The sequence below is a fragment of the Narcine bancroftii genome, chromosome 13 (genome assembly GCF_036971445.1).
Source record: "Narcine bancroftii isolate sNarBan1 chromosome 13, sNarBan1.hap1, whole genome shotgun sequence".
Lineage (NCBI taxonomy): Eukaryota > Metazoa > Chordata > Chondrichthyes > Torpediniformes > Narcinidae > Narcine > Narcine bancroftii.
Window position 1 is genome coordinate 24479782 of NC_091481.1, and position 25379 is coordinate 24505160.

At 39.2% G+C, this 25379-nt stretch overlaps 1 protein-coding gene across 23 annotated transcripts in view; it reads left to right on the forward strand.

Annotated features, from left to right (window-relative positions):
- Positions 1–25379, forward strand: part of anks1b (ankyrin repeat and sterile alpha motif domain containing 1B) — an 823124-nt gene that overhangs the window by 607261 nt on the left and 190484 nt on the right. For 20 of the 23 annotated variants that reach the window (XM_069908369.1, XM_069908373.1, XM_069908387.1 and 17 more), the window contains 3 exons: positions 4871–5535; positions 8543–8615; positions 11687–11793. In XM_069908369.1, the coding sequence (XP_069764470.1) occupies positions 4871–5535; positions 8543–8615; positions 11687–11793 (845 nt within the window). Of the gene's footprint in view, positions 1–4870; positions 5536–8542; positions 8616–8638; positions 11794–25278; positions 25336–25379 lie in introns of those variants that run through there. The other 3 variants (XM_069908388.1, XM_069908389.1, XM_069908385.1) reach the window with 3 other exon arrangements.

The window sequence follows — 25379 nt, forward strand, 5'->3', positions numbered from 1 at the left end:
CTAGACAGTGCTGCAGCTGAGAACACTGCCCTGAATGGCAATATGCCTCAAGCAATATAATGAATGACATGGGAATGTGGAAGCAAGACCTGCCCGAGAATCAAGGTTGCTTCTCATCAGATTGCAGCTAATAATGTTAGTTTTCAACTGCTTTTCCAGCTATTTTCTCAATGAAACTTGCAGAGCCAATGTTAGGAATTCTCACTTTGCTGACAAATGAAAAATGACACTTTTGAAAAATGAGATTGAAATCAGATTGCTTACTTTTTAAGAAAAATAATTTGAATTATACTGAACCACTCGAACTGGAAGTTAATTCCATCCTACTTCCAGTTGGCTTGCTGATTTGTAACGACAGGTTGTTCGTAAATCGGGCATCTTCAACCCGGGAACTGCCTGTACTTCTAAAAACCACATTTAAATACTCCAGTTATATTTTTCCCCTCACATTGCGGACATGTTTTTCTTCCCATTTCTTTTTACTTCTGCTTGCTAAGCATGTTTAAACATCACTGATGGTTTTCAGTTTGTAAGATCCAAATACATTATCTGATTCAGATAAGGCAGTGGATTTCCAGAAGACAGCTTTAAATAATTCTACCTTGTCTCTTCATTGTATTTTTCTGGGTCCTTCTCAGGATAAGTCATAGAAGCAATCTCTCCAATGTGAGGGGACAACTATACCTGGAAGAATTAAAATATAGCTTTTATAAATAGACATCATCATTTAAGAAACAATTTCTAGCATGCTTAGCCTCAGGATGACGATGCCACTTGGAATAACTTAACAATGCATTCCTGTACCATGGCTAAGCATTCCTCACTGTCAACTTTACCCTCCTACCTGCTCCCATTACCTCCCCTTTGTACCATCTGCTGCAGGCAGCAGGACGTTCTTTCTAGATGACAAGAAAAGGGTTAGGGTTAGGATGGTAAAGTTGTATAAGACATTGGTGAGACCACATTTGGAGTATTATGTGCAGTTTGGTCACCTAACTACAGGAAAGATATCAATAAGATAGAAAGAGTGCAGAGAAGATTTACTCGGATGTTGCCTAGACTTCAGGAACTAAGTTACAGGGAAAGGTTACACAGGTTAGGACTTTATACCATGGAATGTAGAACAATGAGGGGAGACTTGATAGAGGTATTTGAAATTATGAAGGCATAGACAAAGTAAATGTAGATAGACTTTTTCCACTGAGGATGGGTGAGATAAAAATCAGAGGACATGGTTTAAAAATGAAGGAGGAAAAGTTTAGGGGGAACATGAGGGGGAACTTATTCACACAGAGAATGAAGGGAGATTGGAATGACCTGCCAGCTGAAGTGGTGAATACAGGCTCAATTTTAACATTTAAGAAGAATTTGGACAGGTATGTAAATGGGAGAGGTATGGAGGGATATGGACTGGGTGAAGGTTAGTGGGATTAAGCAAAAAAAATGGCTCAGGACGGACTAGAAAGACCAAAGGGGCCTGTTTCTGTGCTATAATGTTCTATGGTTCTAATGAAAAAGAAGATCACTTAACACCAAGCAAAGCCAGCATGAAAGTATGGTTATGGGGTTCATCCAGGAGCCTGGTGGTTGCAGGAAAGGAATTGTCTATAAGCCTGTTGGTGCATGCTTTCATTCATAGAGAATCTTTAGTGTGATTCTTTTGCCTACTTGAAGGATTAAATTCCATCTACTAATACTCCATCTAACTCTCTATCCTTAACAAGTTCCCTAAGTTCTTGGCACTTTGTGGGTCGGACCATGACCATGAAAGGTCTTCACAGTGTGCTAAAATTCATCTCTTCATTTGCCATTAGATTTGATCATAAATACACCAAAATTTCTGGTTTCTGGAATTCAAACAACTGGCAAAAAAAAATGAGGAAAATAAATTAAAAATATTAAAATAAATAGGAATTAAAATAACAGGTGAAAATACATAAGTTTAAAATTGTAAATGTAAGTATTCTCTGAAGTAACAGATAAACCTTTGAAGATGGGAGCCAGTGTAATGCCTTGGTTGTGCTCAACGCAGCTGTTTCAATAAAGTTGTCTAAAACCACATTGGCATTGCCCAGGATGAAGAGCTGGTTGATGCTGCTCGCTGTTGGGCTGACCCTCTTAGAGTGTCTCCTTATCCCTGCTTAGTAAGAGTTGCCCCAGTCAGAGGTTTACCTGTAAACTTGGGGGTGGGGGTTAATTAATCTATAATATTATAGTTTGTCTTTCAGTGGCTCCTTAGAGGGAGGGGAACCTGAAGATGCAATAATAAGGAATGTACAGAAGCAGCGATGGTTAAATGTTTTCAAAGAATGTGGCTGGAAATGAAGTAAAATGCTTTTAGGTTGATATATTCATGCAAGTTTATTCAGTGTAAATACGGTGTAGTCTTAGGTTTCAAGAGCATTCGAGCAAGTTAATAGGGTCAATGGAATTCAATGATCAGAAATGTGTTTTTTCTACCCTCGAATTGAAAAATTGGTATATGTACATTCTTCTTTCTTTGGCTTGGCTTCACGGACGAAGATTTATGGAGGGGTAAAAGTCCACGTCAGCTGCAGGCTCGTTTGTGGCTGACAAGTCCGATGCGGGACAGGCAGACACGGTTGCAGCGGCTGCAGGGGAAAATTGGTTGGTTGGGGTTGGGTGTTGGGTTTTTCCTCCTTTGCCTTTTGTCAGTGAGGTGGGCTAGTGGTAGATATACATGTCACTGGAATATGGAATGTGTATGTAGCAAACAATTAGGATAGCCAATGGCACATTGGCTGTGAGTCAGCAAAGTGAAGCTGGAGAGACTCTATGGGTCAGGCAGCATTTGTGGTAGAAAAGGTCAATAAATATAATTGAATCAATGAGCATTCAGATTGAGACCGCCACAACCTGAAATGGAGGTGCTGATGGCGCTGAAGGGCTCCTGACCATGTTGGAAGTTCAGATCTGGAGCTCAGGCTGCGAGTGGTTTGGACTGGACTCTGTGTCCGTGGGGGGCTGTGGAAGCAGTGGAGATGAATCTACGGACACTTGGTGACTCTGGTCTCTCTCTATCTGTGTCTGTGGGGGCCGCAGAAGCACTAGAGACGAATCTACGGGCACTCGGTGACTCTGGGGACTCTTTTGCTTCTCTCTCTCTGACTGTAAGAGGTACTCAGGCAATTTCTGCTGGTGGCAAATCTGTCTTCCTTGCAGCAGGCAAAAAGAAATTTCATGTAATACAACACTGTTTTATTACTATGACAATAAATTGAATCTTGTCATATAGAGGGATCAGAAGAAGAAGCTTCTGTTCTCTCCAGTTTAGAAGGATGGTGATCTCGTTGAAATCTTTAGAGGGCATGTCAGGTTTTCATTTGAGTTGGCTAAGGAGGGCCAGTATGGTAAATCTGGCTTCAAAACTGAGGTCAACAGCTTTTTGGATATTCAAGGGATACAAGAAAAAATGAAAGAAAAAGCTCAAGAAACTGAATGGTCAACGCTTATCCAACGCTTCCGAAAAGCTATATCAAAATCCATCATTTCAACAGAGCTCTCTTCTGTTTTATGATCCGGAACCACGTGTCTACTTGTAGAAGATCCTGAGGCATTTTATTCAGTTGTCAATGCATAAATGCATTTTCTTGATTTTGGCAGTATGGTATTATAATTGTACAGAGCTGAAGAGTATCTCAATGCCAATACATTCTATTTCTTGTATAAGTCGAAGTAAAATGTTAAACCCTGAGGTACACTGGATCCCATTCACTGAGCATTCCAGATTTAAGATTCTGTTCATAGAACTGATGCTTAACTATGAGAGTTGTCACACAGCATGATCAAAATGTGTTGGAATGGCCTTTGGATCATACAGGCAATTTGCTGCCTTCTTTAATTGATTCCATCCAGAAGTTTCATAAGTATAAGTATTTGTTGTTATATACACAAGTACAATGTACAGATTCACATAAATTCTTATTGCAACAGCCACACAGGTACGTAAGGTACACCAACAACAATATTATAAACACAATGTCCTATGAGACAGAAAAAGAGATAATACATATATTAGGATAGATAAATAAAATTCACAGTTGCATTTAGTGCAAATAAAGTTATGTCACAAACCTGCAGACAAAAATTTCAGTCAAATCATTATATTAATTTCACTCAATTATTTTTAACTTTTCAGCACATTTCTATACTATTCCTCCTGTAGAGATGAAGCAAAAGATTCAAGATTCTTTCCCTTGCTCTTACTCATTTCAAACATGTTGAAATGAAACCAAACCATTTCAAAAATATAAATGCAATATATTATGGAGCTCAAAGAAGTGAAATCTTTAAGTAATATGGAACTTTACAAATCTTGATGAAGAAATCTTTGAGTCCAACTGAAGCAGTGGAACTGAACTCTATACCATTAGTGCACTGCTACACAGCTCAGCAACTGCATCTGACCTTGGGTGTTATCTGTGTGAAGTTTGCATCCTCTTCCTATAACCGCTGGGGTTTCCTCTGGGTATTCCAATTTCACCCCCCACCAGCTCTGGTAGGTAAGATAGCTACTGTAAATTGCAACAGGAGCAGTGTGGGGAGGCAGGGAAGAGTCCATCGAGGGTGGAATTGATGGCCACGTGAAAGAGAATACATTTCTAGGGAAATAAGTTGGAGAATGGGGCTGATAGGATCGCTCTGAGAGTCACCATAAGACTCAATGGGGTGAAAAATCGCCTTCTAAGGAAATATGTGAAAAATTAGCTCTGTCATTTCTATCGCTGCTAAATATAATCTGAGATTGGTAAATTGTTCTTTATTTTAGATGAAAATTTACCTTCACTTTAATTGAATTGATTTTTGCATGTGAGTTGAAATTACTGATACCTTTTCCTGTCTTTGCCAGAGGAGAATCTTGGCCAATGTGAAGCCTCTGCAGAAGAAGAACTCCATGACGGACACATCCCTAAGCAATTTGCAGGTTTATTGCACGGCTCTTCCCCAGCTTGTGAATCTCCAGAGAATCCTTATCATCTGTACACTAAAACTAATAAGGAGTTTACCAATGATAATGCCTTGAGAATCAGAGAGTCAATCCAGGAGCCAAAGTTAATTAGAACCGATTCACTACAATGTATAAATGAAAGAAATGAGGCGCAAGTGCTGCACAACAAAAGTGATGTCTCAATATTCAACAAAGAAGGCAAACCACAAGTGGTTTACAGGACAATATTCCATACAAAAGTGAACCAAAATGATCGCGGCTCTTCTGTCAGCACCAGAACTTTTCGGAATGACGATCACTGGATAAACAGTACTGGAGAGAAACTTGGCTTTGAAGACAGAGCATGCACTTTAGGAAGGGTAAAATCAGGAGGAAAGGCTCTTCTTGAATTACAGTCAGCCAGAAATATCTCAAAGTCAGACTCCAACCTTATTACTTGTTCACCAATCGAGGAAGAATCAAGGAACACACGCCATGAGTCTGTATCAAACTACTTTAAGGAAAGCAAACAATGCACCGGAAAATGTTTGGAAAGAACGCCCTCCTTCACAGCTGAATGGGAAGAGGTAAGAATTATTGTCAAAGTGACATCTATTGCAAATGACAGTTGATGGAAGTTCCAAGAATGCAGAGTGTTTAATTTGTGGTTTGTATTGGAAGAACTATGAAATGCATCAATACCAAATGGAATAACTAATTAGAACAGGGATGGATGTCTAGTTCTTTGTCGCATGTTGTCCAACAAATATAGTAAACTGAAGTCTTGTGCTCATTGAATGAATCATGCTTGCTTATTTATTATTTAGGATGCTGGAAAACCAACTTGATAGACTATATCAGATGGAGTTTATTGTATGTTTGTTTAGGCACCTTTATATTCAGAAGGTATTGATTTAATAATAGAGATCTTAACTGGGTGGTTCACAGATTGTTTGTCAAAGCTTATCCTGAAATTCAACCAAAAAAACCAAAGTATTTTTGGAAATATCAATTCATTCATTGTAAGTGTTAAACATATTGTGAGTTGACTGTAGCAGGCAGACTGAATTTTCCATTAAAAATAAGTTTGGTCAATGTCAGAAGTTCCTGTGGAATCATTGTCAATACATTGATTTCTGATTGGGGGGGTGCATTTTTTAACAATGAGTGGTGTGAGTTTGGGGAGGAGTTGAGGAGGAGGTTACATGGATGTTCACGGAGACTAGAGATGAGTTTCTCCAAGGCGTATCTCTGTGCCTGTGACAGATCAAGATGCTCTCGCGCTGCATCTCTGCTCATGAAGGAGGAATCGACACTGATGTGCACCATCTCTCTCTTAATGGCCAACTGCTAGTTGCTGATGCACAGCCATCCTTGGCTCTGGAAGAACCACAAGCAACTCGAGGGGAGCATCTCCTGAGAGCAGCGTGTTGCTTATGAGTGGAATCCCTCTGCTCATTAAGGACGCTGCTGTTCCTTCAGAAGTTCAAGTTGCTTCTGTGTGTCAGAAGCAACATTTCTTTAGCCATTAACAAGAGTCAGATCTCAAGCAGTCTCCACATCTAAGATATGGCAGGAATGGTACATGCCCTGGGTACCACTTGAAGGGGGCACCACTCAAAGTCAGACAAGCAATCGTCGGACAGTGAGAAATGAATTTTCTTCAGCTGGGTCCCTGCTGGTCTCCTTCGCTGCCACAGGCCCCCGGTGGTCCCCACACCTCCCCCAATGAATAGAAGTGGCCCATGGAAGGAGGCACAATTACTGTACACGGAGGCCCAATTTGCCTAGATGGAGTCCTATTTCCCCCCACCCCACCCCAGTGATCCACTCCACTCCACAATCAGAATTCTCATCCACCAATATCTTTTCTAACTTCTCTTGGGAGTGAGTGGTCTGTGGCCAGCAGATGAAACAAATCTATTGTTGCACTTGTCAGCTGTGGCCAAAATGCTGTTATGAAAAATTATAAAGAGGTGTCTAAAAGAAGCTAATGATCATCGTGAAATATTGCTCATGACCACATGTGGTTAATTGAATGTTTCTTGGGTACTTTGTGTCTCAGTAACCCTCTGGCCCATTGGCACAAATGGTCTACACTAGATGAGGCATTAAACTTGGTAGGTTACCTCTTTTATGTGATGACGAGTCCCCTATATCTTATTGTAAACAGAGATGAAAAACATGAAGTCAAACTTGCTTAAAGAAGGATGGCTTTGGAGATGGTCCAGGGGAGGTTCATTAGGTTGATTCTAGAGATGAGGGGGTTAGCCTATGAGGAGAGATTGAGTCATCTGGGGCCGTACTTGCTTGAATTTAGAAGAATGAGAGGGGATCTTATAGAAACATAAAATATGAAAGGCATAAATAAGGTAAAGGTAGGTACATTGTTCTCAATGTGGGGAAGACTAGAACTAGGGGGCATGGCTTCAAGGTTCAGGATGGTAGATTTAGGGCGGAGATGAGGAGGGACTGCTTTTCCCAGAGAGTGGTGAATCTATGGCATTTGCTGCCTGTTAAAGTAGAGGAAACTATATCAGTGAATATAATAAGACAATGTTGGATATATTTTTACAAAGTTGGGGAATTAAGGGATGTGGGGAAAGGCAGGTAGCTGGAGATGAGCCTATCATCAGATCAACCATGATCTTATTGAATGGCAGAGCAGGCTTGACGGGCCGGGGTGGCCTACTCCTGCTCCTATTTCTTATGTTCTTGTAATCTTTCTTACCTTACATTTGAATGATTGACCAGGGAGGGGCGGCTACAAGAGATTAGTGCCATTGATGTTGGTCTTGAGCTCCCTTTGAAATATATTCCATGATCTAAAAATTCTTCCCGTATTTGATGCATGCTGCACTGATTCTAGGTCCTGAAGGTGATGATGGTGACCACCTCCCATTATCCTCTCCATTAGTGGTGCTGGAAGGCTTCCTGAAGCCCTGCTGATCTTCTGCAGAAGGTTATGTCCTCTGTCAAATTCACATAGCTCCATGCTGCATCCGTTTTCCCTTCATGGTTGTCAGGATGTTTCTTAATGCTGACTTAGTGTCAAGGTGAATGTACTTTTAAAGGGTGGCGCACCTCTGGGGCTTGTGCCATATCGTTGTGATTTCAACTGATCATATTCAATGGAACCATATAGATTGTTTTGTTGTATGAGTTTGGATGCATTTTTGGTCAATTTAAGGAACTTCTGAGCTGCATCAAGTTAACTTTACATGTTTAGCACAGGAAAAAAAAAAGCAAAATCCATTTTCTCAGCAAAGTTGTCTTTAACAACTTTCAAGTTCAACTGGAACTATGAGAGGATTTTTAAAATGTTAAGAATTGTTTATTGCAGCATAAAATTTAGTCATTTTAAATTTGTTTACAATTATATTTTCAATCAAAAAATAATTGCTTTTCAGGGTTATTTAGTTCAACAATGTAACTACGATCGAGTCTGAGCAAACAATTGCAATTGATCCCATGGTGAGCTCAATCAGGACAGAGCACTGCCTTTGCTTCTGCAGGTGTTCATATCTCCCCGGAAAGGGTGATCTTGTGAGGCGGCTATTTAGAGATTAATGGTTCTCTCTATTCCTTTTCTAGATTGATAAAATCATGAGCTCCATTGGTGCTGGAATCAATACTGGTTTGAAAGGAAAGTATGATGATGCCTCCGGTAAGGAGTAATATTTCCCTTAAATTCTTGATAAAGAGAATAAATACAATCTTCACATTACTTGTCAGTGAGTTGCTACTTATATTTAATGAACATGTTTTCTTCTTGGATATATTTGCATATGCTTTGTTAGAAAGAGTATGGACAAAATCAGTAAAATCTGCATGAATTAGTTAAAGTAAACTTGTGTTGACTGGTGATAGCAGTAGAAGACAGCAATGCAGCAGACATGTCCATACAAACTTTCAAAGCCATTTGGCAAAGGGCCAAAGAACTGTTCCAAACAATAGGGTTAAAGAGTTTAAAGGGGAATACAGTGTGGTATAAAATTGTTTACAGGGCAAAAAGCAGTGAATGCTGATGAACAGTTAGTGTTTGCTTGAGAGTGACAGTAGGACCATTTTTTTATGTGATAAATGTGCTGGAGGTCAGAAAGATAGTATTCACTGGTGAAATGGATGGACGCAGAAACAAATAAAATTGAATGCAGAGAAGTGTAAACTGAGGCATTCGGATAGAAAGAATGATGGCAGACAGTATAAATTTATTAAAAACAAATTTGTAGAGTGTCCCAAAACAGAGAGGCCTGGGGCATGAAAGCAGATACATCTTTGAAGATGACATGACAAGATGTAAAGGCTATTTAACAAGTTGCAGGACCTTAATTATGTAAATAAAATCATGGAGCGCATTTGGAAGCAAATTTTAGTGAACTTTGCTATAATTCTAGAGACAACAAAGACTGTAGATGTTGAAATTTGGAGCAAGAACAATGGGAGAAAAATAATTGTTAATATTTCAAGCTGGGGACCTTCATTATGACCCAAAACATCAACATTCTTTTCTTGCAATGATGCTGCTCAACCCACTGAGTTTCTCCAGCGGGTTGTTTTTTTTCCCCCTCCTTTTCGAAAACAGTATTTAAGTGTTGATTGAGAATGTATTAAATTCTGAGCACCTCATTTTCAGAATAATGGAGGGGCTTAATAAAAATGTTTGCTAGGATGAACCATTGAATTCATATGGAAAAACTGGGTTTGTTCTCTGTAGACAGTCAAGGTTGGGTAACAAGAAATTACTGGAGATGTCCAAAATCATGATGGAAGAATACAGATATGAGATAGCGGGATTCAAGTCCCATGCTGTCTGTAAGGAATTTGTACATTCTCCCTTTGTTTTCTCTGGGGCTCTGGTTTCTTCCACCCTCAAAATTGGGTGACATGGACTCGTGGGCCTAAATGGCCTGTTACTGTGCTGTATGTCAAAATTAAATTAAAGTTAAATGAAATATGGGCAAGAGCTCCAGAGGCAGAAAGTGGATTTTAATGCAGTGAGTCATCATGGTCCTGAACACACTGCCTGAAGGGAGACTATCAGATTATGAAAGAATGCAGAGCAAATCTACTAAGGGCTAGCACGGTGATCTAAGTAATCTCCTTCTGGATTGTAAGGGTAATCATAGTTGGTATTGAAGTTCTGATACCAATAGCCCACAACACTGCTGCGTGCCGTCGTACTTGTCCTCGTTGACTCAGACTGGTCCAAGGTTCGAAATACATAAAATATTACATTATTTAATGATTTAACTTTTTTTAAATCTTGTACTCGTAACCACCACTAACCCTATGAACATCTCCTCAGAACATTTGGTTCTTTAAATCTGGCTTATTGTGCATTTCCTTTTCCCTTCTATGCAACATTAATGGCTGCTGTTTCATCAGTTTAATTTGATTCCCTCATGAAACCTCTCAGTCTTTTCATCATCATCCCCTTCACCAATAATCTTTCTCAAAAGTTGTCCTTACATCTTCTTATAACACTTTATTTGGATTTATATTGATTCCTTTTTATATAACGCCTGGCATAATGTGCTGGTGAATAATTTTGCACTGATGCAAAATGCACATAATGTCAAATACAATTACATGATAAAGATGTCTCTTCTGCTGTTTTATTAATTGTCACTATATCATGGTAAACCTTCTGGAATATCATGGTTGTTTCAGTTCCTTCATTCACCTGCTGTCCCTAAAATCGTGACAGTATCATATCATTAATGAAGAATAATTAGGGAATCAAAGTAGAGTTATTAGGAACAGATTGATCTGTGGTTTGTGGTTCTGCCATGACAGTTCCGTACTTTGTGATAGTTAAAACAGTGATCTTTATCAGCTGCAAATGTATCTCTCCACTCTGATTCTGAAAATGTTTGAATAACTATGTTAATGTTTCTCAGCATTCTTTTAGTTTAACTGAAAGTGTCTTCTTGTTAGATCCATTAAATATTTGCAAATGTTTGATGCTTTTGAAGTTTTAGTATTTTTATCTGGAAATGAAAATGATCAAGCTTGTTGTTTCAGTGTTCAGTGTTGGAGGAAGCAGTAGAATTTACCATAAGCAGACAAAATAATGTTATAGAGTCCTGTTTCCTGCATTTGTTTCCACTGAACTCATCATTCAAGGTTGGCGTGTGTGTGTGTGTAGGAGGGAATAGCATCAGCATCTGCATCAGCAGATATACAGATAGCAGACAAAGAAATCTAGGTTTCTGATGGCCTTTATAGAAACTGTGAGGTGTAGCCTGGGCTGGGCAGTGAACAGGAGAAGGAGGGGTGGGGGGGGAGCATGAAGCATGCTACAGCATACTGATGAGTGTGGGAGTACTTGATAAAAAGAATCCTAGCTGCTGGCAGAGCAGTGCTTACTGTGGAGAACTGCGACATTCACACGTTCAGGGACCAGTCTGCTCTTGATAATCTCTCGCTCATGTGTTCCTTAAGCGGAGAGAGCACCATATATTTATAGAGGGAGAACACCTTGGCATGCTGGACCCACATCTTGTTCAGATACCTGCTGGCAGTGATAAGCATTCCAGCATTTAGTCAAGCGACAGGGAATAATATTGACAATAGAGTTGTGCACCACAAAAGCTGTCAAGCTGGCGGGCTCATTCGACAGTCATGTTCCGAGAAATGCAATGTGGCAATGCCACCTCTCAACCTCGGAATGCCCCTATTACCGGATTGATGGTATGTCACTGCTGAAGCGGCTTCCCCTTCAACCTCTTCCAGGACCCAGGGTTGTATTTCAGACAGTGGGACGGTGGCTGGAGAGCATAGGACTCCCCCAGTACGAGAACCACCTGCTGGCAAATGGATTTGACAACATCCAGTTCATGGTAAGCAACCTTCAGTTTTATTTTTGCACATGAACAGTTGATGTTTTCTCAGAACTGTGCTGCTACTTATCACCCTCTTCTCCTTATCCCATCTCACCCTATAATCCTTTTGTCTGTCCAATTATGTTATATATGACCTGAGTCTGTTGTCCTGTTGCCTCAGCAACTGTGGACCATTGAATTTATTATTGAAAAGCTCCAAATGAAGGGTGAAGGAAGCATTATTTTAATGATAGTTAGTCCTGATGGATTTAGCAGTTTCAATTGCAACATGAATGATAGATAATGTCCTTGATTGGGTTGGGGAAAATTTGGAGCTTAAAAAGATTTTTGTGTGTGCATAAGTGAATCCTGGCATCGAATGTCGTAATTAAAGTAATCCTAACAGGCGTATATTTATACATCTAAAAGTTTTGCTGTCTGTAACTAATGAAGGAAAGCATTTGTTTTGCTACTATAAAAATAATGGATCAGGGGAGACTTCCAATGCCCAAGAATGATACAATTTAATGATTTGCTGTCATGTTTTGAAATCATTGCTAATAATTTGCAAATCAATACGTATATAAAATGGAACTTTGATGACTGAAATGCAGATCTGAGCATTAAGATATTGTCACGAGGTCAATGAAGGAGTCACCTGTCGAACCACATAGAAATATACCTTTGTCTAGGTACTTGTTGAGGGACAGAAACTTCTCTTCCTGCTTTACAGAAGTCATTTTAGAAATTTATTTTCACTGTATACTGCTTTACAGAAATATGTGATGACTTTCAGCTGGAGAGAAAAGCAATTATTTTAGTTACTAGGAAACCTGCTATAATTAGCTATTTCTCACAGAGAGTGTCAATCACTAAAGAATGCCTACATTATAATCTTTCTCATCCATGCCAAGCTAGAACCAGGATTGAATTTCAAAATGGATGTAGATAAATTTTGATAACTAGAGAATTAAATTTTTGTGGGCTTTTTTTTAATTGATGAGAGAATCAGAGTTCTGCAGTTTATTTATATCATTTCTCTACAAGGACTTGTGCTACTTGTTTTCATAGAATGGCTGTTTATTTCTGACAAGCGTGTATTTGGTAAGATGGAAAATATTAATTATAATTTCTTATGCAGTTATCAAATCTTTCAGATCACATGTCTGGTCAGTAAAAACAAAAAGTTCCCGTTCCACCACAACAACAACTAGTTCAATGCAGACAGAAAATTCTGTTCATTATATAAGGGGTCAAATAATAATGTTGCTCTTTGGCATTATGTTGGTTAAAATTCTGAAAGTAAGCTGTTCAGTATCTTTGAAAATATGTTATACATCAGCTATTTCCATCATTTTAGAAAGCACATAGATGCTTTCAACTGACTGCCATCAGATCTGCTTAACTAAAACAAATTAAAACAAACACTTGAACTTCCTTGATTTTTTTCTTTACAATATGATAATTAACAATTCTTATTACCAAATTAATTTTGTAGGAAATATGAAAATCACTGAATTGAAGCAGAAATAAATTCCCATTTATTGACGTTTCTTTGCTTGTTATCTTGTGAAATTTAAATAATGAAAAGTTAATCAGGATTATGTCGATGTGAACTACATTTCAAAAATAATATTTTAAAAATAACATTAAAAATCCACATCACTGTTCAGGATGAACACTCTTTTTAGTTATCTGCATTATTTTGACAATCCAATCACATGCTTCATCACCTTACCTCAGTATCTTGCAAGTGAGATATTTTATGAAAATATATACTGGCAATGTGCACTTTATAACAGGTAAAGGTATCCAAGTCACACTTTTCTTGCATTTCTTGCAACATTGTTATTCTCTCCTCAAAATGCCTTTAAATAAACATTAACTGCATTATCAGCAATGTATTTTCCATAAGATGGGGTGGGGGGTGATCAATCCTATACGAAAAAAAAACAACTTTTCTCATTTCAGATACTATTGGACCTGATGCATGTCTCTGTCCTTTGTTTTTATTCTGCATTCAGTACAACAACCACTTCAAAATTTGTCCTATTTTGTATTCCAATCTGTGCAACAGAAATAACAGTAAATATAAACTGAGAGATTTTCTTCCACTTGCATTCTTTTGTTCATCTGAAAAGATTATATCTTTAAGCATTTATTTTTTATTTAACATTTTTTAATTTTCACTAATTAAATAATTGACCACCCTTCATGCATTAATTAATCCATATTTTAAAAGACTTTGGATCTACTGTAAAGCATTCCATACACAAGCCTAATTAGATTAAATAAAGAAACATTTACCATTGAAAAACATTGCCTTAAATCAAATTTCTTTCACTGTATACTCTCACCGTTAAAGGTAAGCAAGCCAATTATGTTGTAACTAAACTTAGAAGTGCTTTAGTAGAAGTTGGTGTCATCTTAAAAAAAATGTTGTTCAGAATATCAGAATATATGAATTTTGTAGCCTTGAGAATAGCATCGGTGTGTGAGGCAGCATTTCAGGTTCAGTGCTTGTCACATCATAATGAACTGTGAAAGAAATTAGAAACAATTTAAACAACTGAAGAAAATATAATAATTTGCTCCAGTGTTATTTTTGGAGTACACACTGAATTTAGCATGTTATTTATCTTTGTAGTATTCTTCCTTCAATATCTGATCAATAATTTTCATTTGCTGGGGAAAATCAGAGATGCAGGAATATTTTGAGTAAATAGAGAGCTCATATTTTTAAGTAACATTTACTTTCTTTATCATTCTTCAAAATACTTTGAGTGCTTTCACTCTTCTTGGTTAAGAAACCCTTCCTTTTGTTCATGAGCATTTGTCCCTCTTCTAAATTTCTCATTCATTCAACTAAAGTGTGAAACTCCACTTGATGATTGAAAGCTCTTTGAAATCTCACTTTACATCCTGCTTAGGATGTCACTGAACTGTATTTCTTCACTTTTGATATTCTGTTTATCAATATTATTAGCTTATTCTGTTAGAGCAACAATTCATTTACCATCAACTGTTAAAAATAGTTGGTACTCAAGCAGACCTGCACATTTTGGACACAGGTGATCAGTTCTGTGATTTTCTTTATTGTATCTGTTGAGTACTTGTGGAGATTCACGGTGTGAAGGAATTCTGCATTGTAATTGAAGGTTGTAATACAAGAGTGTAGTCATTAATGACATTGCAGAGACTAAGTTGCAGTGTGCAATCCCTGCAGACTTACAGGGAACACCCGACAATGTGGTCTTTGATATCTCATTATCAGTGATGTAGCTACAATAAATAGTGGAAGAATTGGTGATTCATTGTAGAACACTGACTGTTACATTTGAAGAAGAGGGAAAATAAACTACTGCTTGTCATCCGATTGAACTTGAACTGTTAGACTTGATTGGTGGCATCACATGCTCTTTTAGCCCTGTACTTGCCTATTTCAGGCAATACAAAGGAGAGAAAGAGCCCTCTGCAGTTTTGTTTGTCGTCAGCATGTATTGTGTTAGGCACACTAAAATGATTAACACTAAAGTGATCATGAGTACAGCACTGTGGCTTTGGTGTTACTGGACTAATGATCTAAAGACACAAGTACAAATCACAGCATGTCACAAGGGAATTTAAATTAGGTTAATTAAACAAATCTGGAATAAAAAGCTAGTATCAGAAATGATGACCATGAACCCACCAGATGGTCACAAAATTCCATCTGGTTCCTTCCTGCTCTTCAGTCGAGGATATTTTCAAATATTACTAGGCTGTATATGAATCCAGATGCACAATAATATGATTGACTCATAACTGCCCTCTGAAATGGCTGAGGAGGTTACTCAGTTATGGGGAACTATCAATGAAACACAATAATGAACTGTTCAGAGTGTTGTTTCCAACAGGCAATAACAAGATGTCCAGTTCTTTACACTCTACCAGCATCAGAGGAGTTGCCTCACTGACCAGACATACAGTTCCATGTAGACTCATTCATAGAATTAAATATTTTGCCAAAGATCTTCCCTTGAATTTATCTGAACCATAGGGTGGGCAATCAGGAGGAAGTAGCCCTGAGAGCCTTCAACCATGACTCCAGAAACAAAGAATGCTCATGTTTTCAGGTCAGAAATGAACACTGATACGTCCTGTTAATATTCACAAGATTGAACACCACTTGGAAAAAGCACTGAGTAGAAGACTCTGTGTCCATAGGATTTACCTGGTAGCACCACATCTACTGAACTGAGTGACCCCTGAAGAACATGGCAGGCTGATGAGACATTTGGTGTTCCATCTCACCCATGTCTGAGACTCATACCATCAAAGAAGCAACTCTACAGTCAACTCAAGCCACTGCATAGCATGAAGCAGCAGCTGAGTGGACCAGATGTAGTGAAGAAATGCACTCTGATAAAATCCTGGCTCCAGTGCTGAAGGATTAGTCATGCCTCCAACTAACATGTTTCCATAAAATTACAGCACAAAAAATAGCAAACTAAGTGAAAAATTGGCCTGTTTTCTTCGATGTGCAAGCAGAATCAATCCAACCTAGCAAGTTAATACTGAGTTGACATCTTCCCCTTCATCAGCAAAGATGATGTGCAGTTTGATTTCTACAGGGACACTCAGTCCAGGGTCATTATAAGTATTGATCCAAATGTTAACAAAAGAGTAGAATTTCAAAGGTGAGACCAGAGTAACTGCCCTTGATATTGAGATGGTATTTGATGTAGTGTCATTGGAAAATCACGGTAAAACTTGAACCAATTCGAATCAAGAAGGGAAACTCACTATCAGTTACAGTCATACCTAACTCAGGAAGGTAGTTGAGGTTGTTTTATCATGTCGCAACATCGTAGGCCCTACAATCATTTTATAACGTCAGAAGTGAGAATGTTCACAGGTGGTTACTTATGATACTGTCCACTCATACCTGCAGTAGGATCTTGACAAAATTCAGGATTAGTTAGATAACCAGCAAACAATCACGCCACGGAAATATCAGACAAGGACCAACTTCAAAAAATGTTAAACAACTGCCAATTCAACAGCATTACTGAAACCCTTACTACTAACAGCTAGACCTGCCGCATTAATATTTTGATAGTTGGAGCAAAGCAGGGCATTGGTAATCGGTGGAGAGCGGCATGTATTCCTTCTTTGCTGGATGAAAATCCTGTAACTCCCTATCCCAAAACATTGTACTGTACAAGTTTCTTTGCACAAAGGCTGTACCCTTCAAGGAGACCATGGACTGTCTTCTCAAAGGAAGTTTAGGGATGGGCAATAAATGCAGCTTTTGATTGATTAAAATATTTAAAGGAAATCATTTTAGCCATACTTTCCTTCTGACTAGACACTACAATGATGTAGAATGCTGAAGTCTGTAATCTGTTCCAAAGGAAAAGAAAATAGTGTACCTAAATTTCTGGATAGCGACAGTTTTTCATCAAAGAGAGTAACTGGTAATAAGTACCAGCATTAACTTTCTGAACAAACGAGAATATTTGTTATATTTTTAATATTATTAAATATATATATCACTTGGAGAAGTTTCAGCCTCTACAACAAGATCACAGTGTAGTTTCTCTTATGACTGAAGTCACGTCTTCAGACTTCAATGCCCAAAACCCTCCTTTGCACTCACCTCTTTGACATATTTGACTTTTTCAATTTAGTGCCTACATCCAACATGTATGGAGGGAATTCAAGGTACACGAAATATGTCCCACTGGTGGTTCCCAAAAGTGGCATTGATTGCAAATCAAATAACACAATTCTAGTTTTGCTTAAAGCCATTTGATGGCACTCTCAAAACTACATTGTGATGGGCTACTTCCAAACTAAATTTCAATGGGAATCTAACATTTATTTTGTTTGCTGACAAATAGTTTCAACATAAAATGTTCAGTTATTAAATATAATGCATATTAATCCAAGAAGAAGCTGGACTTATGACTTACTTAATGTATCCTTAAGTATTTTAACATGCCTGGCAATATGCCAGTTATTATCATAGTTGAATTCAGTATGAAATAAATTGAAAATGTCCTGGAGAGTTCTCCCATGTTTGAAACTGTTTAATATATTGTTTTTATGTTTTATGGCATGAATAGTTCTGGTTGATTGAACTCAAATCTAACTTTCAATCATTTGTATCCATTTGCAACACATATTGAGAACATTTATTCCAGTTAAAATAATTTCTACCATATCAGATGTTTATCTGAAATGCATACAAAAACTGATATATTGTGATTGAAACTAATTAGGTGGAATTATTCCTCTCCTCTCTTGCCATTCCTCTCTTGGAGTGGTGGAACATGCAGAGTTTCCATCCTGTAAAACTCAAAACCAACAGCTTTCTCATTCTGTTTGTATTCTAAGATAAAAAATGGTTAAGAATTAATTTGCTCCACAGGAGAAATAATTGGAAGTTCAGATATATAGACATTCTGAAACTGCAAAACTGTAACAACCCAGAAATTCCGTACATACTGACCACCAAAGCCACTGTTTGTGAAAGTGACAAAAACTTGCCTTGTATAGTAAACAACAGAAATCAAAACTTGCTGTAAATTATATCACCAGAGCCTGCACTTTTGTAGTCTTCACAAAATTGCTGATTTGATACAAATGTCAACTGGTTATTTTACTGCCCTGTAGTGAAGTCCATTAGAAGGATAACACTAGTTGAGTGAGGCACACCTTAAATTTCTTATAGCATAGATTGCCATTCCTTCAGAAAAGCATCTGAAAATGTCTAAGATTTCTAAAATCATATATACTTACCATTTATTTGATATCCATTGTCGTATCTACATCCTCTCAGTTTATTTTTCCACTCAATTTAGTGTTATTAGCAAACTTTGATACATTAATGACTTGGAATTGTGCAGTGTATGTCATGAACAGTTGTGGGCCCAGCACCAATTCTTGTAGCACTCCACTTTCCACTGATTGCCAACATGAGAAACACTCATTTATTCCAACTCTCTGCCTTCTGTTTGGTTAACCACTCCTTTATCCAAATGACATTAACATCAACTTCTCTATTTCTGTTAGCCTACTCTATGTCCTCCCTCCCTTTCCCTTTGTCTTTTTTCCTTCAGCTCTCCACTCCCTTCTCTCTCCATTCAGAGAGCCATCCCTCCTCCTCCTCCTATTTGCTGGTGTGCCCTCCCTCCCTTATCCACCTATTACCTCCTGCCTGAGACTGTGCTCCTTTCACTCCCTCCATTATGTTGGGACGCCTGGCTGCATTTTTTTTCATACCTTGATGAAGGGCATAAGCCTGAAACTTTGGTTAAATATCTTTACCTTTGCTATATATAGTACTGGTTGACCGATTTGAGTTTTGTGTGCCCGATGGAGATGTGGGGGGGCTGGCTGATGGAGGACCTCAGTTTTCTTCAGGCTGACTTCCAGGCCAAACATTTTGGCAGTTTCGGCTGCATTATTTCATCGGATGCAAGGATCAACAACGAGATAGACAACAGACTCACCAAGGCAAATAGTGCCTTTGGAAGACTACACAAAAGAGTCTGGAAAAACAACCAACTGAAAAACCTCACAAAGATTAGCATGTACGGAGCCGTTGTCATACCCACACTCCTGTTCGGCTCCGAATCGGGTCCTTTACCGGCATCACCTACAGCTCCTAGAACGCTTCCACTCCATCCTCAACATTCATTGGAGCGACTTCATCTCCAACATCGAAGTACTCGAGATGGCAGAGGCCGACAGCATCGAATCCACGCTGCTGAAGATCAAACTGCGCTGGGTAGGTCACATCTCCAGAATGGAGGACCATCGCCTTCCCAAGATCGTGTTCTATGGCGAGCTCTCCACTGGCCACCGAGACAGAGGTGCACCAAAGAAGAGGTACAAGGACTGCCTAAAGAAAGTTCTTGGTGCCTGCCACATTAACCATCGCCAGTGGGCTGATATCGTGTGCATCTTGGCGCCTCACAGTTTGGCGGGCAGCAACCTCCTTGGAAGAAGACCGCAGAGCCCACCTCACTGACAAAAGACAAAGGAGGAAAAACCCAACACCCAATCCCAACCAACCAATTTTCCCTTGCAACCGCTGCAACCGTGTCTGCCTGTCCCGCATCGGACTTGTCAGCCACAAACGAGCCTGCAGCTGACGTGGACATTACCCCTCCATAAATCTTCATCCGCGAAGCCAAGCCAAAGAAAAAAAATATATAGTACACTGTTTGATCTGCTGAGTTTCTCCAGCATTGAATTTTTACCCCCAGCTCCACACAGCCTTATCTTATGGATAAGTCTCTTATATGATACCTTCATTGATACCTACTGGAAATACAAGTATACAACATCCACTGCATGAAATTTCCTTAAGTCTACCATCTAGCCAGAGAAAGAGAGTCTCCCCAGGGCCATTGAATGTTCATGGGTTTGTCTCCAGCACTTGTGCAGCCACACAGACTTCAGTCCAACCCAAGCTTCAAATGCACAATCAGGAAGCCTCCAGCATCCCAGTTCCAATACTGATACCCTTTCTGCCAGTCTCGAGCCACTCTCCAGCAATTCATAGCCTGGTGTGAGCCCTTTGACTGCAGTCACCAGCAGCCCACATTTTACGTAGGTACCTCACCTAAAACTGATTCCCTTCATAGATCAAATTGCTCTGTCCTGCAAATCGGCCACTTGTTCTGAAGTATATCCATTTTGCATGTCACCGGCCTCAAACCCACAGCTAACTCCAAGTGAAATCTGGCAGCTATGTGCTGGGAAATTATCTCTAATTTCATCCTAGGTCAGATTTGCCTTAAAGTCAGACACCTTCATTTGAATTTAGAATCTGGGACTACAAAATGGGGAAATAATTTTCTATTTAAACTTTTTTAATGAATTGAAAGTAATTTGTGCATTTTTAATTTTGTGTTTTTAAAAATATTTATTTTTAAATTATTCATCAATTGCAATAGTTTTTCTATGTCTCTGAATTACAGAGTTAAATTCCATAATTGCATTGACAGGAGGTGAAGATCTGTGCACAGCTTTGCCGCCTGTCAAAACTATTCAGAGTGTATGAGAGTTTCTTGTTATATACACAAGGACAATGTACAGTTGCACCGAAATTCTACAATAGTATAAATTATATTGCAATTACCATGAGACAGATAAAGAGCTAACAAATGTAGAACAGACCAATAAGTATTTGCAGTTCAAAAAACTAGTGCAAAAAAGTGGTTTCAAAGATCTTTTGGTAGTCCTGGAGGAGTTTATGTGAGGCTATTATGGAAAACTTCAAAAGACTGCTAACTGTTGAGGGAATAAAACTGATCATGAACAGAGAGGTACTGGACTTCAGGCTCTGAGTTAGCACCAGGAAGAAATCATGGCCACAGTGACAGGGATTCTTTATGATATTGGCTGCCCTCTCCAGGCAGCACCTCACATTCTGTAAACATCTTCAATAGATGGAACATTGGTGCTTGTGATGGGCTTGGCAAGGCTTGCCACTTTCTGTAGCCTTATACATTTCTGGGCATTTGAGTTTCCAAACCAGGCTATGATGCAATCAGTTTGTATACTTTCCTCTGTGGATGTTTGATTGAGTATTCAGTGATACACCAAATCTTCTTGGACTTCTTACAAAGTTGAGGCATTGGTGTGCTGACTCGATGTGATCGCTCCAGGAGAAATTCTGCAACATATGGACTGCCAAGAACTTGAAGATACTAACCCTCTCCATCACACCAATGAAGACAGATGCTTGGTCTCCTCATCTGACAGCCCACAATTGGCTCCTTTGTCTGCTATTGTTGAGAGCAAAATTGCTGTTCTGGCACCAACCATCTAGGGTGGCTATTCCAAAGGAGAACATGGTCATAGGTTACCATACAGTGTGTTTGCATTTTTTTGTTTTTGCAATACTGTTTAAATCTTATTAAAAAATATATGCTTCCTATATCCAACCAGATTCTTGATCTCCATCCTATATTCTGACATCATTTCCAGTTATTCAGTCAAGAACACTGGATTTTCTAGATTCCATTGGAGTTAAACTTGGCCATGCAATTGTGGGAATAGAGGAAATAGAACAGGGGTCTTAGCAGGCAGCCTTGAAATGCACCTGTATTGATAGTCAGTGAGGAGGAGGTGATGTGGTCAATCTGTACTGATTGGTGTCTACCAACGAGCAAGTCAAGGACAGGAATAAAGCCCCAGATTGATTATTAGTTTTGTTGGTATGATGGTGTTAATCATAGAGCTGTAGTCAATGAACTCAAGTATGATGGGTGTTCTTGTGGCCGAGGTGATCTCAGACAGAGTTTTAGGACAAAGCTTCCTGAGGCCTACACACTCAAGGAGGCCTTACTATACCTTAAATAAAACGTGAAAGTCTACAGACACCTTTCGTGTTTTACTTCTGTCTACTGCAAAACTCTGTGAAATCTCTTAGAGGGATGCCTACCCTGAAGAAGTTCCCCTTTGCTCTCCGAAGAGAGTTCTGTGAGATTCTCTCTCACTGCTCCCCTTGTGCACTCCCAGCTTCTTTGAAGCCCTATGACCATGTACTCACCTAGACTCACTTCCATAGCCACATTGCCTCCCTTTCCACTTACTTCCTCACTATCTTGTGCCTCATACTTCGAGTTTGACCACCACAAGGATCAGAGGAACCTGCCCAGCATTGACTGTTGCTCTCTTTGCTTGGCTAGACATAGTAAAGGTCTCAAGCCTGAAACATTGGTTATGTATCTTAAACTTTGCTAGAAAATGTACACTGTTTGACCTGTTGAGTTTCTCCAGCATTGTGTCATTATTTATATCATGCCAGATCTCTGCCAAAGCTTAGTAAGATTCCACTATTGGCATGAACAGGGGACCAGCTTGAACAGAGGACTGTTTCAGTACAACTTGGTTTATTCGGCCACTTTTATACCAGCTAGAAGTGGAAATACTCACTTGTTTCTTGTCTGAGAAGTAATGAAGATCATGTGAATAACACACGTTAAATTACTGATTAAATTCACTTTTTGGAAAAATTCACATCTCAACTGGGTGTTGATAGTAAACTTGAATTCATTTGGTTGCTCTCAGGGTAGAAGAATGTTGCGATTCTATTTGTGAAGTTGTTAGAATTTTTAAATCAAATTTGCTCATTCATTTTTGTAACCAAATGAAGTATAAACTTTGGGATAAAATGCAGTGAGTGTGTAATGAGGAAATGCTAAGTGTCAACCTGTAAGAAATTCTCAATAAGCACGAAATTCATAGAACATTAAAGGTCCTTTGGCCCATGATGTTGTTCTGACCTATTGACCCTACTCTACAAACTAAATCTTCCTTAACTCACACACACACATTTTTCATGCATCCATATGCCTGCCTGAGTCCTCTAAATGCCCCTATTGTAGCAGCTTCCACCGCTGCCTCTGGCAATGCATTTCGTTGACCCACTACTCGCTCTGATTTTTAAAAAAACATCCCTTACGTCTCCCATAAACTTTCCTCCTCGCTCCTTGTACAGATGTCCTCTGGTATTTGGAAAAGGTGCTTGCTGTCTACCCTGTTTCTGCCTCTCATAATCTTGTTTATTAATTCACCTATCACCTATTCAAAATAATTCACCTATCACCTATCTTTATTCAAAAGAAAAAAGCCTGTTAACCTTGCTTCACAAGACACATTCATTAAACTAGAAAACCATCTAGTAAATCTCCTCTGCACCCTCTCCATAGCTTCCACATCCTTCCTGCAATGAGTTTGTTTATTGTTATGTGATTGTATATCTAGTTATACAACTTGAGAAAACACCATATAGACAGAGTGATCCAAAATAAAAATGCTGAATATATAAATAAATTCTTGGTTTGTTCATCCTGTGGGATGAAACAGTTTCCCATCCTGGCAGCCCTGGTTTTTATACTCCTGTGCCTCTTCTTTGAAAGATACTATGGGCTGACTGGTAAGGGTCCTTCATGATTCTCTGAGTGCTCTTTAAGTACTGCTCCTTGTGGATATAATCAATAAATGGAAGGGAGGTCCCAGTAATATTCTCACCAGTTTTAATCACCCTCTGTACTGACCTCTGATCTGATGTTTTGCAGCTCCCATATACTGAAGTGACCAGAACTAAACACAATATTGCAAGTATAGTCTAACCAGAGTTTTGGAGAGCTGCAAATTATCTCATGACTCTTGAACTCAATTCTCCAACAAATGAAGGCCAGCATACCATAAGCCTTCTTAACTACCCTATCAACCTGCGCGGCTACCTTGAGTGGTCTATGGATTTGGACACCAAGGTTCCTCTTTTCTTCCACACTGTTAAGAATCCTGCCATTAACCATGTGCTCTACCTTTAAGTTTGACCTTCCAAAATGCATCACTTCACACTTATCTGGATTGAACACCATCTGCCACTTTTCCGCCCAAATCTACATCCTGCCTATATCTTGTTGTAACCCATGACAAGCTTCTACACTATCCAGAACATCTCTAACCTTTATATGATTTGTAAACTTACTGACCCATCCCTCTACTTGTTCATCCAGGTCATTCAGATATCAGATTTATTGTTGGAGTACATACATAACATCACATAGAACTCTGAGATTCTTTTTCCTGCGGGTGAGGCAGAATTACCACATATATATTGGTTGTGCAAGAAAAACTGTACACTGTGTATACACAAATAAAGAACTGTAAACAGATAACAAATGTAAACTGACTGTGTAATATAGAGAGAATTTTAAAAATCAATGAAGTGCACAAGAAAGAGTCCTTAAATGAGTCCTTGACTGAGTTTGTTGTTGAGGAGGCTGATGGTGGAGGGGGAACAGCTGTTCCTGAACCCTGGTGGTGTGAATCTTGTGATACCTCTACCTCTTTCCTGATGGCAGCAGCAAGAACAGAGCATGTCTGGGTGGTGTGGATCCTTGATGATTACTGTTGCTCTCCGATGGAAGTGTCCCCCATAGATGTTCTCATTAGTGGGGAGGGCTTTGCCTGTGATTCCCTGGGCTGTGTCCACTGCCTTTCAGAGAGCCTTGCGCTCAGGGGTATCGATGTCCCCATACCAGACCATGATGCAGCCAGTCAGCACATTTTCCATCACACCTTTGTAGAAATTTGCCAGGGCTTCTGGTATCATACCAAACCTCTGCAAACTCCTGAAAAAGTAGAGGCACTATTGTATAAAAATTGCAAGGAACAGGGGGTCTCAGAACAGATCCCTGTCTAACTCTGCCTCCAGGTGGAATACATTCCATCCACTACTTCCCTTTCCTTTTTGTGGGCAAGCCTATTCTGTATTGTTTTCAGTGAGGAGGAGACTTTTTTTCTGATTCGTAATGCTATAGTCTTCCGATGAAGTCAAGGATCCAGTTGCAGAGGTGGGTGCAGGGCCCTAGCTTTTGGAGCTTGTTGACCAGCTGTGAGAATATAATGGTATTGAAAGCTGAACTGTAGTCGATGAAGAGTAGCCTGATGTAGGTGTTGCTGTTGTCAAGGTGATTTGGAGCTAAATGGAGAGCCAGTTATATGGCATCTGCTGTGGGGCATTGTGATGGTAGGAGAATTACAGTGAGTCCAGATCTTTACTTAGGTACAAGTAAATTCTGGCCATG